The 14719-nt window shown below is 44.8% G+C and overlaps 1 protein-coding gene across 1 annotated transcript in view; it reads right to left on the reverse strand.

The window, feature by feature from the left end:
- The window catches only part of acer3 (alkaline ceramidase 3), a 173067-nt gene that overhangs the window by 9064 nt on the left and 149284 nt on the right, over positions 1-14719 (reverse strand). Inside the window, exon 9 of the mRNA XM_080197681.1 lies at positions 14375-14482. Coding sequence (XP_080053807.1) covers positions 14375-14482 — 108 coding nt within the window. The remainder of the gene's footprint in view (positions 1-14374; positions 14483-14719) is intronic.

Here is a 14719-nt window from a genome sequence, read left to right on the forward strand (position 1 = left end):
TAAACCTCCTCTGCACCCTCTCCAAAGCCTCCACATCCTTCCTGTAATGTGGGGACCAGAACTGCACACAGTACTCCAAGTGCAGCCGCACCAGAGTTGTGTACAGTTGCAACATGACGCTGCGACTCCTAAATTCAATCCCCCTACCAATAAACGCCAAGACACCGTATGCCTTCTTAACAACCTTATCTACTTGATTCCCAACATTACATTATTTCCGGTGTGTACATTAATGCAGCATAGCTCCCTGAGCCAATAGGAATAAATACAAATACACAATGGAAGCGAGCTCCAAAGACTCACAATCCTTGGAGAAAAAACTTATCCCTTTCTATAATGGGTGACACCTTATTTTTAAACAATGATATCTAGTTCTAGATTTTCCCAAAAGAGAAAACATTCTTTCTGCCAACACCCTCAGGACCACACAAGTTTCAGACAAGTCGATAGCCAGGGGAGTTAAATTATCATCACATTATTTATGGGAATTTGCTGTGTTCCAATTGGTCGCTGCATTTCCTGCATTACAGAAGCAACAACATTTCGGAAGTACTTCAAAGGATATAAAGCATTTTGGGGCTATCCTGATTCTACATAAATGCAAGTCTCATTTGCTTTGATATTTACATCGGGGGCCAACGAAATGGATCATGACGGGGAAAGCCAGTAAATTCTGTGCCCCTGCAGCCTAATGATTCCAGAGGTCGGGGTTAGTTTATTTCTGCACGAAATTAGCCAAATGAACAACTTCCATTTATAGCCACACCTTTAATGTGTTAAAACTTCCCAAGAGTTCAATCAAAAATGACCGAATGCAGAACCACAGGGAGAAATTAGGGCAGGCGTATAAGCTCAAAGAGGGAAGAAAAAGAGAATGGTGGAAAGGTCCAGTGGTTGAAGGAATGGTTGCCAATGACAACGCTAACTATAGATGGACAAGAGGCAAGAATAACTTTCCTCCCTATAATCATTGAGCTTTTATAACCTAAGCTTGCATCAGCTAATCAGTTGTTTTCCAATTTACCTCTCAATTTTTTTATTCATTCGTGAGACATGAGCATTGCGGGCTGGCCAGTATTTATTGCCTATCCTTAGCTGCCCAAGTGCAGTTAAGAATCAACCCCATTGCTGTGGCTCTGGAGTTACATGTAGGCCAAAATGGATAAGGAGGGCAGATTTTCTTCCCTGAAGGACATTAGTGAACCAGATAGGTTTTTCTGACAATCGACAACGGTTTCATGGTCATCAGTAGATTCTTAATTCCAGATTTTTTTTTAGTGAATTCAAATTCCACCACCTGCAATGGTGGGAGTTGAAACCGAGTCCCCAGAACATGAGCTGAGTTTCTGGATTGATAGTCTAGCGATAATGCCAAAAGGCCATCCCTTACTAAATGATAGTTAATAAGAAAAATACATTTTGAGCCAGGTTCAACACTGGTTAGATTTAACTTTGTGCTGCACTACACCAAACCAAGATTTAAAACTATTTAAAATATACTCTGTTCCTTTTTGATATCACAGGCTTATTGTGCCGTATTTGCCAATCTGAGACTAATGCCTACAGGGCCAGCAGGTCCCTTTGACAGAGATATTCAACTTTGGTTTATCCTACCTGCTCCAGTGGTGAAGATAAACTTTAATGGCATTATTACAAGAGCAGAATGGAGTATTAATCAAGTGTCCTGGACAACATTCCTCCCTCAGCCTATGCTACATGGATTGCAGGTGCTCAAGCGCAATTAGGGATGGGCAATAAATACTGGCCTAACCAGCTATGCCTACATGAACGAATAACAAAACATCAATACTAAAGGAAAACTACTGGTACTTAATACTGAGATACTGAATGGCTGCCATGCATGCCTATATACATACTTCACAGTCACTGCACTCCTGATATGACACGACTCTATTCAACTTTAACTATTAATTATATTGCTATCGTCCCATTCTCCATCTAGAATTCAAGGAGTTTGCTGCATGTCTGAAGAAGAAAAGAGAAGTCCTGGATTTCAAAACCACCTTTCTCAATCTCAGGATATCCCACAACGTTTAACTGCCAACAGAATAATGGTGGTAACATGGATGAGGGGAGGCAGTGGCGTAGTGGTATTGTCATTGGACAAGTAATCCAGACCCAGGGTATTGCTCTGGGGACCGGGGTTCGAATCCCACCACTGCAAATTTGGTGACATTTGCATTTAATAAAAATCTGGGATTAAAAATGTTTTCAAAGTCATGTTGGAAAAACCCTTCTACTTCACTAATGTCCTCTCGGGAAGGAAATCTGCCATCCTTAGCTGGTCTGGCCTACATGTGACTCCAGATCTACAGCAATGTGGTTGACTCTTAACTACTCTCAGAGATGTGTAATAAATGTCAGCCAGGGATGCCGACATTCCCATGAACGAAGAAAAGAAAACATAGAACTACATTCACTGGCATTCAATTACTAGTAATTAGCAAGATATGACCCTCAAGAACAGCTTCTTCCCTGCTGCCATCAGACTTTTAAATGGACCTACCTTATATTAAGTTGATCTTTCTCTACACCCTAGCTATGACTGTAACACTACATTCTGCACCCTCTCCTTTCCTTCTCTACGTACGGTATGCTTTGTCTGCATAGCGTGCAAGAAACAATGCTTTTCACTTTGTACTAATACATGTGACAATAATAAATCAAATCAAAAACCCCAGCTAACGTTAAACAAATTACACTCCTAACCCACTTTGATACAGAGGTACATACATGCTTAACAGTCCCTGCAGTGAGTTGGAAAACAGCTGCAAAAGATCAGATACCGCAGAAAAGCAACTGAAACAAGGTTAAAGGGAAGGGTTAACCACTGACATTAACTGCAATCTGGAAAGTTGCTTTCTCATTTAAGAAAACCGGAAAGAAAAATAACCCAACCAACCTCTTCCCAACAAGCTAGCAGCAAAACACGGCCCGGCCTCATGCCACAAGTTTTAATTGGTTGCCTCCCTTTTAGGCCTCATTCTTTTCTCTACACTTGCGCTCTTCTCCTAGAATATTCCACAAGTTCAGTACGTCATTAATGTCAAGTAATACAAATTTGTCTGAATGACTTAACAAATTTATTGTTTTAAGAAGCTGGAATTTGTATGAGCTAATTCCTTCCCTGGAGCATTCAAAACATAAGCCTCTTTAATTAGACAAATGAAAGGGAATGTGCACCAAGTTTCTCACAGTCTAAAGCTGACCTTGCACATGACCCCCTAGGTCACCGTCTGGCTTTTTGATTCCAACCATTTATCTGCAAAGTACCCCTTGGCCCCTGCCTTCCACAGAATGTTTTCTAAACATTCAAAAGGATTTATTCATGACCTCTTGTTCCAAAGTCAGCCATGCAGAAGGAATTAATAAGCTTACTTCATCTGACATTAACAAACATGTACATCAATCACACAACCGTATAAATATCAAGAGCAAGAAAATATCATTCATCCTGTCACACCTTCCTCAGCCAGAATCAATATTTGATTACTGATATGATTTTCTACACACTTCCCAACCCATAACGACAGAATTATTACCATGCAGGAGGAGGTCATTCAGCACGTTGTTTCTGCACTAGCTCTCCAAATGAGCATCATGACTTAGTTCCTTTTGCCCCGTACCCTGCGCATGGTTTCTATCCAAATAATCATCTAATGCCCTCGAGTACCTTGATTGAACCTGTCTCCATCTCACTTCCAGGAGATGCATTCCAGACCCAAACCCTTGCTGTGTGGAGACGTTTTTTTCTCAGATCACATTTGCTTCTTTTGTAAATCACTAAACCTGTGCCCTCTCGTTCTTGATCCAGTTATGAGCAGAAACAATTTCTCCCCTTATACTAGCCCAGCCGCCTCATGATTTTGAACATCTCCATAAAAAATCTCCTTTTAGCCTTCCTCTCTCCAAGGAGAACAATCCCAACCTCTACAAGCTATCCTCACAATCGAAGTTTCACATTCCTGGAACCATTCTTGTAAACCTCTTCTGCACTTTCTCCAACATATTCACATCTTTCCTACAGCATAACTCCCAGAACTGTACATACTATACCAGCTAAGCATCTAGTTGCTGGGTTGTATAAGGTCAGCATAACTTTCTTGCTTTTGTACCCTATGCCCTTAGGAATGAAGGTCAGAAGAGTATATGATTTATTAACTGCTCCTTTCACCTCTCCTGCCACCTTAATGACTTATGCACAGGTTTTTTTACACCTGCCCCCTTAAGAATTTTACCTCTTATTTTGTATTGTCTCTCCATGTTCTTCCTACCAAAATGAATCACCTTACACTTCTCTGCATTGAACTTCATCTGCCACCTACTCCACAAATTGTCTATGTCCTTTTAAAGTTCTACACTGTCCTCTTTTTCTGGAGCAGACGAGTGAAGGAGCAGAGAGAGAGCTAAGATTATACCTGTTAAAAACCTGTTTAAAATAAGTTTAAAGCACTTTGTTCTTTGTAGAACTGTTTAAAGCATTTATTTATTGTATTTACTGCTTTAAGAATTCTGAGGGAGTGGTTAGCAGGCAGTTGTGGGCCATCAGCTTTAATTATCAACTGGCCACACGGTGAAGCCTTCCATTGTTTGCTGGAGCAGACGAGTGAAGGAGCAGAGAGAGAGCTAAGATTTTACCTGTTAAAAACCTGTTTAAAATAAGTTTAAAGCACTTTGTTCTTTGCAGAACTGTTTAAAAGCATTTATTTATTGTATTTACTGCTTTAAGAATTCTGAGGGAGTGGTTAGCAGGCAGTTGTGGGCCATCAGCTTTAATTATCAACTGGCCACACGGTGAAGCCTTCCATTGTTTGCTGGAGCAGAGAGAGAGCTAAGATTTTACCTGTTAAAAACCTGTTTAAAATAAGTTTAAAGCACTTTGTTCTTTGTAGAACTGTTTAAAGCATTTATTTATTGTATTTACTGCTTTAAGAATTCTGAGGGAGTGGTTAGCAGGCAGTTGTGGGCCATCAGCTTTAAATCAGCGCCAGGTTTAAAAGGAGGCCTGGTGTAGACAGCGGGCAGCGGAGTGAGCGGGCAGCGGAGTGAGCTATTAGGGCTTAATATCAAAAAGGGCTGGAGGGAAAAAAGGCCAGGTGAGTTCGTTTGAAAAAACAACGAAAAAAAACAAAAAAAATTTTTTTCAAAGCTACTACAGTGAATAATGGAGGGGCATGTGATGTGTGGTTTCTGTATGATGTGGGAACTGGTGGACCCCAGGGTCCATCCCAGTGACCATGTCTGTAGTAAGTGCAGGTCGCTGGAGGAGCTCCAGCTCAGGGTAAATGAGCTGGCCTCTGAGCTACAGACGCTGAGGCTCATCAGGGGGAGAGAGGGTGCCATTGTTAATGGGGTGCAAGTGACATCCACCTCCCCTAGACTGGCTAACTCTAAGGGTCAGGGACAAGAGGGGGCTGCTGGGAGGAGGAAGGGGGGTGAGGAGCGGAGGCCTCAGCCTCTTAATCTGCATAACAGGTTTGAGGTTCTTGCTTCCAGGCTGGACGAGAACGAGGCAGGTGAGGTTGGTGAGCAAACTGCACACGGTACAGTGATGCAGCAGGACATAGGCAAAGAGAGGGGGAAAAGGAACGTAGTAGTGATTGGGGATAGTGGGGTGAAGGGTGTTGACACTGTCCTTTGTCACAATGACAAAGTGCACAGAAGGGTGTGTTGTCTGCCTGGTGCTCGGGTCCGGGATGTCGCAGCTGGGCTGCAGAGGAACCTGGAGTGGGAGGGTGAGAATCCGGTCGTTGTGGTACATGTGGGTGCCGGCGACGTAAGCAAAATGCAGACTGAGGATCTGGGGAGGGAGTATGAAAAGCTGGGAATGGAATTAAAAAGTAGAACCGACAAGGTGGTTATCTCTGGGCTACTGCCTGAACCGAGTGCAGACGGGCGTAGGGTTGACAGGATTAAGGAAGTGAATGGGTGGCTCAGGGATTGGTGTGGGAGGAATGGGTTTGAATTTATGGGGCACTGGCACCAGTATTGGGGTAGCTGGGACCTGTTCGGGCGGGATGGGGTTGGTCTGAACCGTGCTGGGACCAGAGTGCTGGTGAATCGAGTAAAGAGGACTGTAGACAGGGCTTTAAACTAATTGGGGGGGGGAGGGTGCAAGGGTAGGTGATGTTACGAGGTCTAAAGTTAAGGAGAGGGTACAGGTAAGGGAAGAGGCCAAGGATGTCCCAATAATAGAGGGAGTAGGGGGCGTGAGTATGGTTGGTGGCGTTACGGCAAATAGGGTCCAGGTGAAGGCTGGGATGAAAGCGCTTTATCTGAATGCACGAAGCATTCGGAATAAAGTGGATGAGCTGGTGGCGCAGATCAACACAAATGGATACGATCTGGTGGCCATTACAGAGACGTGGCTGCAGGGTGACAGGGACTGGGAGCTGAATGTACAGGGCTATCAAGTGTTTAGGAAGGATAGGCAGGAGGGAAAAGGGGGGGCGTAGCTCTGCTGATTAAGGATAGCATCACGGTGGTAGCAAGGGATGATATTGGAGCCAAGGAGCAGAGGGTGGAATCGTTGTGGGTGGAGATTAGGAACAGCAAAGGGAGGAAGACGCTGGTGGGTGTCGTCTATAGGCCCCCGAATAATGATCTGGAGGTGGGGCAGGCTGTTAACGCGCAAATAAGTGCGGCGTGCAGGAATGGGACGGCCGTAGTTATAGGGGATTTCAATCTGCATATTGATTGGTCGACCCATGTTGGACGCGGGGGGCTCGAGGAAGAGTTCTTGGAATGCTGCCGGGATAGTTTCCTCGAACAGTGTGTGTTGGAGCCGACGAGGGAGCGAGCTATCTTGGATCTGGTGCTATGTAATGAGGCGGGTAGAATTAGGGACCTTGTGGTGAAGGATCTTCTTGGGGAGAGTGATCATTGTATGGTGGAGTTTCTGGTGCAGATGGAGGAGGAGAAAGTGGGTTCCCGGACACGCGTCCTCTGTTTGAATAGAGGGGAGTATGGTAGGATGAGAGAAGAATTGGCGAATGTGGACTGGGGGAGCGTGTTGGAGGGAGGGTCTGTTGTGGAGCAGTGGAGGATCTTTAAGGAGATCTTTCTTGGTGCTCAGCGGAAATTTATTCCGATGGTCAAAAAGGATAGTAGGAGGAGAGGTAATAAGCCGTGGATAACGAAGGAGGTGAAGGAAAGTGTTAAACTAAAAGCGGAGGAATTTAGAGTAGCTAAGAGTAGTGGGCGAGAAGAGGATTGGGAGAGATTTAAATGTCCACAAAGATTGACAAAGAAGTTGATAAAGAAGGGTAGGAGAAACTATGAAGCTGGGCTAGCGCTTAATATAAAAAAGGATAGCAAGAGTTTTTATAAATATATAAAAAGGAAGAGGCTGGCTAGGGTGAATGTTGGTCCTTTAGAGGATGAGAAAGGGGACCTAGTGGTAGGGGATGGGGATATGGCTAAGGTATTGAATAACTTTTTTGTTTCTGTCTTCACGGAGGAGGACGTGAATAATTTGCCGGGTGTTAGCGATGGAAAGGTGGTAGGACTGGAGGGTCTTAATGACATTACTGTTACTAGAGAGGCGGTGCTCGACAGACTGGAGGGGCTGATTGTGGACAAGTCCCCAGGACCGGATGGAATGCATCCGAGGGTTCTGAAAGAAATGGCGGAGGTGATAGTGGATGCCTTGATGGTTATTTTCCAGACGTCGCTGGATTCCGGGGAAGTGCCGGATGATTGGAAAACGGCTAATGTTACGCCGTTGTTTAAGAAGGGTGCCAGGCAAAAGGCGGGGAATTATAGGCCGGTTAGTTTAACGTCTGTGGTAGGTAAAATGTTAGAATCTGTCATTAAGGAGGAAATTGCGAGGCATCTTGAAGGGAATTGCTTGATAGAGCAGACGCAGCACGGTTTCATTAAAGGGAAGTCGTGTCTGACAAATTTACTGGAGTTCTATGAGGATGTGTCTAGGGCGGTGGATAGAGGAGAGCCGGTGGATGTGGTCTTTCTAGATTTTCAGAAGGCGTTTGACAAAGTACCTCACAAGAGGTTATTGCAGAAGGTCGAGGGACATGGAGTTGGGGGTAGGGTGTTAGCGTGGATAGAGGATTGGTTGTCAAATAGGAGGCAGAGAGTGGGGGTCAACGGGTGCTATTCGGATTGGCGGATGGTGACTAGTGGAGTGCCCCAGCGGTCGGTGCTGGGGCCTCAGCTTTTTACCATTTATATAGATGATCTGGAGGAGGGAACCGAGTGTAGGGTGTCGAAATTTGCTGATGACACCAAGATTGGGGGAACGGCAAATTGTGCGGAGGGTGTGGAGAGTCTGCAGAAGGATCTAGATAGGCTGGGCGAATGGGCCAGGAAATGGCAAATGGAATTTAATGTTGGCAAGTGTGAGGTGGTCCACTTTGGTAGGAAGAATGGTAGGAAGGACTATTACTTACGGAGCGAAAAACCGCAGCAGGCGACGGTGCGGAGGGACCTCGGGGTCCTTGTGCATGAGTCGCAAAAACCCAGCTTGCAGGTGGTCAGGAAGGCGAATGGGATGCTGGCCTTCATAGCGAGGGAGATTGAATATAAAAGGAGGGAGGTCTTGCTGCAGCTATATAGGGCATTGGTGAGGCCGCAGCTGGAGTACTGTGTGCAGTTTTGGGTGCCGCGCCTGCGCAAAGATATTTTGGCCTTGGAGGGAGTGCAGAGGAGGTTTACTAGGCTGATACCGGAGTTGAGGGGGTTGAGCTATGAGGAGAGGCTGAATAAACTGGGCTTGTACTTGTTAGAGTTTAGAAGAATAAGGGGAGATCTCATTGAGACGTATAAGATGATGAATGGGATGGATAGGATAGAGGTGGAGAGACTCTTCCCGCTCAAAAAAGACAGTAGGACTAGGGGGCACAGCCTCAAGATAAAAGGGGGGCGGTTTAGAACGGAGTTGAGGAGGAACTTCTTCACTCAAAGGGTGGTGAATCTCTGGAATTCTCTGCCCGTTGAAGTGGTGGAGGCTGCCTCGCTAAATATTTTTAAGACGCGGGTTGATGGGTTTTTGATAAGAGAGGGGATTAAGGGTTATGGGGAGAAAGCGGGAAAGTGGAACTGAGCAGCGACAGATCAGCCATGATCTTATTGAATGGCGGGGCAGGCTCGAAGGGCTAGATGACCTACTCCTGCTCCTATTTCTTATGTTCTTATGTTCACAGTCTACAATACTTCCAAGTTCTAAGTCATCCACAAGCTTCAAAATTGTCCCCTGCACATCAAGATCTGGATCACTAATCTACATCAGAAAACATCTCAAAGCCAACCCCTGGGGAACAAAAATACAAACCTTACTCCATCCTGAAAAATATCCATTGTGCATTACTCTCTGCTTCCTATGTTCAGCAAATTTTGTATCCACCCATTTTTTTCTATGAGCTGAAACTTTTCTCTGTTGCGTGGCACTATATCAAGTGCCTTCTGAAAGTCCATGTGGACTACATCAACAGCCTCACTGATCCTTTCTGTTCAAATCACTCCAGCAAGTTAGTTAAACACGATTTCTCCTTCAGAAATTGATGCTGGCTCTTCCTAATCCTGCTGCAGAAGAATTTCCTGAACCCAACTTGGAAACATTTGCCCACTTTGCCCTTTACACTACCACTGTCCTAGTCTACATTTGGCTAATTAAACACCCCCATTATAACTAATCTATAGTGTCCCGCTCCATATATCTATAATTTCCCTGCAGATTTCTTCTGCATCCTTAGACTACACCGAGCAATTAATGCACTCTTACAGTTCCTTAGCCAACCATGCATTAGGGAAATAAGAACTAACATAATAAATAGGAGACGACCATTCAGCCCTTCCAGCCTGCTCCACCATTCATTATGATCATAGCTAATCATATTTCACTTCATATGGCACCTTACAACTTGAGGATGTCCAGGTGAAGTGCCATCACTGTGGAGGCTATTTTACACACAGAACAACATTTGAGTTAAATAATTTAATTATCTATTTTGGGGGCATTATTTGAAGGATGAATGTTGGCCAGGGCACTGGTATGGGTCAGGGTTGGGGGAGGCAGGAATAACCCTGCTCTCTTTGGATTTCTTCTGCCTACCTAAGATGCCCAAAGAGGGCTTTGGTTTCACCTTTTGTCTGATGTAGTACCCCTGGCAGCACAGCATTCCCTCAGTGCTGTACTGGAGTGTCAACACTGATTACATGCTCAAGTCTGAGGAATGAGGTTTGAACCTACAACTTTCTGATGCTGAAGTTAGTGTGTTACCAGAGGAAGTCACAGCTGACACCTACATCATGATCTGCTACTCCATTTAAAATTATTTCACATACATTACAGAATTTTAAAATCAAATCAATGACATGTCTCCATAACCCTTGATGCCCATCTAATTCAATCTAATTTTAAGGGTGCCAATTAAATATAAATTAACTTCCTTCTGCAGGTATGTTGTAGGTCTTCTTGGGGTGGCACAGTAAATGTTTTATTCCCTCATTTCTAATCTGCTTGTGATTTTTTGTACATGTCCTGTTTAGTTGTACTCTTTGTCCAATCTAAGCAGCCCTTTTTGTGTCAACCTCATTTATATCTTTCATTATTTTATATCCCACTTGATCCTTCAAGCACAGATGTTCATAAATTCATAATAAAGAGGATAAACAAAACTGAAGTTGCAAAATAAAGTTCAAGTCAGAGTTGGAAGCCAGGTCCTCCGCTGACTACATCCTCACTGGAGGGTGGGGAAAGAGGTTTATTACTTCTTTAAAAGTCAATATCAATTGCAAGGCCAAGTCTCAACTGTGGCATGTAGCTTTGGTCACTTTATGTCAAAAGATGCATTCAAAATGGGAGCTTGCAGAGGAAAAAGTGGGCATACTGGTTTTGTCTTTGGGGACTGAGTTATAAGGAAGCAACTGGACTTATTTTCATAAGAGGAACATAGAACATAGAACATAGAACATTACAGCGCAGAACAGGCCCTTCGGCCCACGATGTTGCGCCGACCAGTTACAAAAACAATGACCCACTAGCCTATACCAATCCCTTTTCGTCCATAAACCTATCCAGAGATCTCTTAAACGCCCCCAAACTAGACGCATTTACAACTGCAGCAGGCAGGGCATTCCAATCCCTCACCACCCGCTGGGTAAAGAACCTACCCCTGACATCCGTCCTGTAGCTACCCCCCCTTAATTTAAAGCCATGCCCCCTCGTGCTAGCTTTCTCCATCCGAGGAAAAAGGCTATCACTATCCACCCTATCTAAACCTCTAATCATCTTATATGTTTCAATAAGATCCCCTCTTAGCCGCCTTCTTTCCAACGAAAACAACCCTAGATCCCTCAGTCTCTCCTCATAGGACCTCCCCACCATACCAGGCAACATCCTAGTAAACCTCCTCTGCACCCTCTCCAACGCCTCCACATCCTTCTTGTAATGCGGGGACCAGAACTGCACACAGTACTCCAAGTGCGGCCGCACTAGAGTAGTGTACAGTTGCAACATTACACTGCGACTCCTAAATTCAATCCCCCTACCAATAAACGCCAAGACACCGTACGCCTTCTTGACAACCTTATCTACTTGATTCCCAACTTTCAGGGATCTATGTACACACACACCTAGATCCCTCTGTTCATCCACACTATTCAAAGTCCTCCCGTTAGCCCTATACTCGACACATCTGTTGCTCCTACCAAAGTGAATTACCTCACACTTCTCCGCATTAAATTCCATCCGCCACCTCTCGGCCCAGCTCTGCAACCTATCTAAGTCTCCCTGCAGACTATGACACCCTTCCTCACAATCTACCACACCTCCAACTTTGGTGTCATCAGCAAATTTACTAATCCACCCAACTATACCCTCATCCAGATCATTAATAAAAATTACAAACAACAGTGGCCCCAAAACAGATCCCTGAGGCACACCACTCGTAACTGCACTCCATGATGAATATTTACCATCCACCACCACCCTCTGTCTCCTATCTGATAGCCAATTCCTGATCCAACTTCCTAGATTACCCACAATCCCATACATCTGCATTTTCTGCAGAAGCCTACCATGGTGAACCTTATCGAACGCCTTACTAAAATCCATGTATACCACGTCAACTGCCTTACCCCCATCCACCTCTTTGGTCACCTTCTCAAAAAACTCAATAAGGTTAGTAAGGCACGACCTACCCGCTACAAAACCAAAAAGGACAGCAGATATCTGGAAACACCACCGCCTGGAGGTTCCCCTCCAAGTCACTTTCCAGCCATGATTCTCCCATCTCACCGCACTATTTTTTTAGCACAGTGGGCCGACAGAATTCGTGTCGGTGGATTTGCGGGATTCCTGCGAGCGCTCGCGCCACATTTGTGTCCCCCAGGGCCAGATTTCCTGCGTTATCTACACCGTGCCGGAAATATACTGGGAGACGGGATCAGATTTAAATAGTATTTACCATACTATTTAAATACTATTAGTGGGCCCGGGATTGAATTCTCCTGACCCATTAGATCTCCCACCCCGCCAGAGTGTTTCACTCCAGTGGGGATTACACTAGCTCCCTGCTTTTGGGGAAGGAGTCAGGGTGGGCTAGGAAGGGGAGGCGGGCTGGGAAGGGGGTCAAGGCTGGCCTGGGAATGGTCGGAGGGGCCACGATCAGGCCATGGGAAGATGGGCAGCACCTCAGGGGTCCCGGGCTGACTAGTGATCGAGCTGGCCAGCCAACGGGGGGAATAGCACTGCCCCCTGAAATCTAATGATATTCACAGTGGTGGCCTCTGCATTACACAGAGTGTGGGAGATTCTAGTGTGAACTCCCATTGAAAAAGCAGCATGAATTACTCCAGTTTTCCCGTGAAATTGACACTTCGGATATTTTGGGAGAATTCCGGCCATCATCCTAACTTGGAAATATATCGCCATTCCTTCACTGAGGCTGGGTCAAAATACTGGAACTCCCTCTCTAAACAACACTGTGGGTGCCCTACACCACAGGGACAGCAGTGGTATACTATACATATAATTACTGCCTCGTCAAGGGCCTACTTTGACAGCTCCTCTATTATCCCCCCAATCAGTAATTTACACATGACTTTTCCCCTTGCACTCAACCTCTCAATTTAATCCTTTGTTACAAATGGCGTTTTGTCCTTGATTAATTTGGTTACCTCCCTTCTTAATCTCAAAATTTAAGAACTGTCTAAGAGTGATAAACTGCAACAGTTTGCCCTCAAGGACAATATGCAAGACTTGTCTGCATTACAACAGTACTCCATTAGTTATGAAGTGCTTTATCTGGCAACTTGTGTAAGCTTCTTCCTTTTCTCCTTCTGCCAAATGTTCTGCTTCAAGTACTACATATGCAGAAGTTCAGCCTTTGAAGTTACTTCTCCACACTACACAAACTACTTTTACAATGAAACAGGTGAGTTACTCATCTCAAAATGCTCAGCCTCTGACCTGCTCTTGCAACCATAGTGTGTGCTTGGTTCAGTTCAGTTTCTGATTAATGGTGACACCCAATGTTTTGGTAGTGGGGGGTGGGGGGGGAATCTGATGATGACAATCCCATTGAATCTCATGGAGAGCTGATTGGACACTTTCCTGTTGGAGATGGTGATCGCCTGGCACTTGTGTGGTGCAAGTGTTCCCTGCCATTTATCAGCCCATGCCTGAATATCGTCTAAGTCTTGCTGCACTTCGGTACAGACCGCTTCATTGTCTGAGGAACTGCGAATTAACATAAGAACATAAGAAATAGGAGCAGGAGTAGGCCATCTAGCCCTTCGAGCCTGCCCCGCCATTCAATAAGATCATGGCTGATCTGAAGTGGATCAGTTCCACTTTCCCGCTTTCTCCCCATAACCCTTAATTCCCTTGTCTATCAGAAACCTATCTACCCGTGACTTACATATATTCAGCGAGGTAACCTCCATCACTTCAATGGGCAAAGAATTGTGCTGAACACTATTTCTGACCTTATGATGGAGGGAAGGTTACTGATGTGCTGCAGATGGCTGGGTCAAGGACAATGTTCTGAGGAACTCCTTCAGTGATGTCCTGGAGCAGAGGTGATTGATCTCCTACAACTATTATCATCTTCCTTTGTACTAGGTATGACTAGAACCAGAGGAGAATTTACTCCCAACACCCCATCTGATTCCCAATTCTAAATTTTATTAAGACTCCCTGAACACAAGTGGGCCATTCTTGAGGACCAACATTGGTGAAGTCAAAGCTGGCCCAAAGCCCTGGGTCTGTTTGTTTAACAAACTGGAAACAGCGTCTTCCATATTTTCACAGAAAAAAAGGAGCCAAAACACAGTTTTAAAATCATTTTTCATCTTTAAGAAAGGCATCCAATAACTTTAATGTGAAACATACCTGAAGAGAATGTGCAAATAGGAGCCAAGGCCTGTTAGGATGTGCCACCAAGCGTGAAATTGCGTCATGGCACCTAGGAGATGGAATGGTAACTTTTGCCGGATATCCCTTGGGAGAGGAAAGATTTATTACATTTCAAAAATCATCCAAAGTCATATGATCTACCAATGTTGGCCTCTTTTGCTATATTTGGCAGCTGATACTGGGATAGTTCCATGGATGCCCATTCCTCTTTTACCGAGGAGCTACTGTTAATGTGGCAGGTTTGCCCAGGAGCACCGATAATCAATTCGACTCTGGAGATATTTGACCAAGACCAGCTGTGCCCTCAATCAAAATTTACAC

The sequence above is a fragment of the Carcharhinus amblyrhynchos genome, chromosome 10 (genome assembly GCF_965287045.1).
Source record: "Carcharhinus amblyrhynchos chromosome 10, sCarAmb.v2.hapA, whole genome shotgun sequence".
Taxonomy (NCBI): Eukaryota; Metazoa; Chordata; class Chondrichthyes; order Carcharhiniformes; family Carcharhinidae; genus Carcharhinus; species Carcharhinus amblyrhynchos.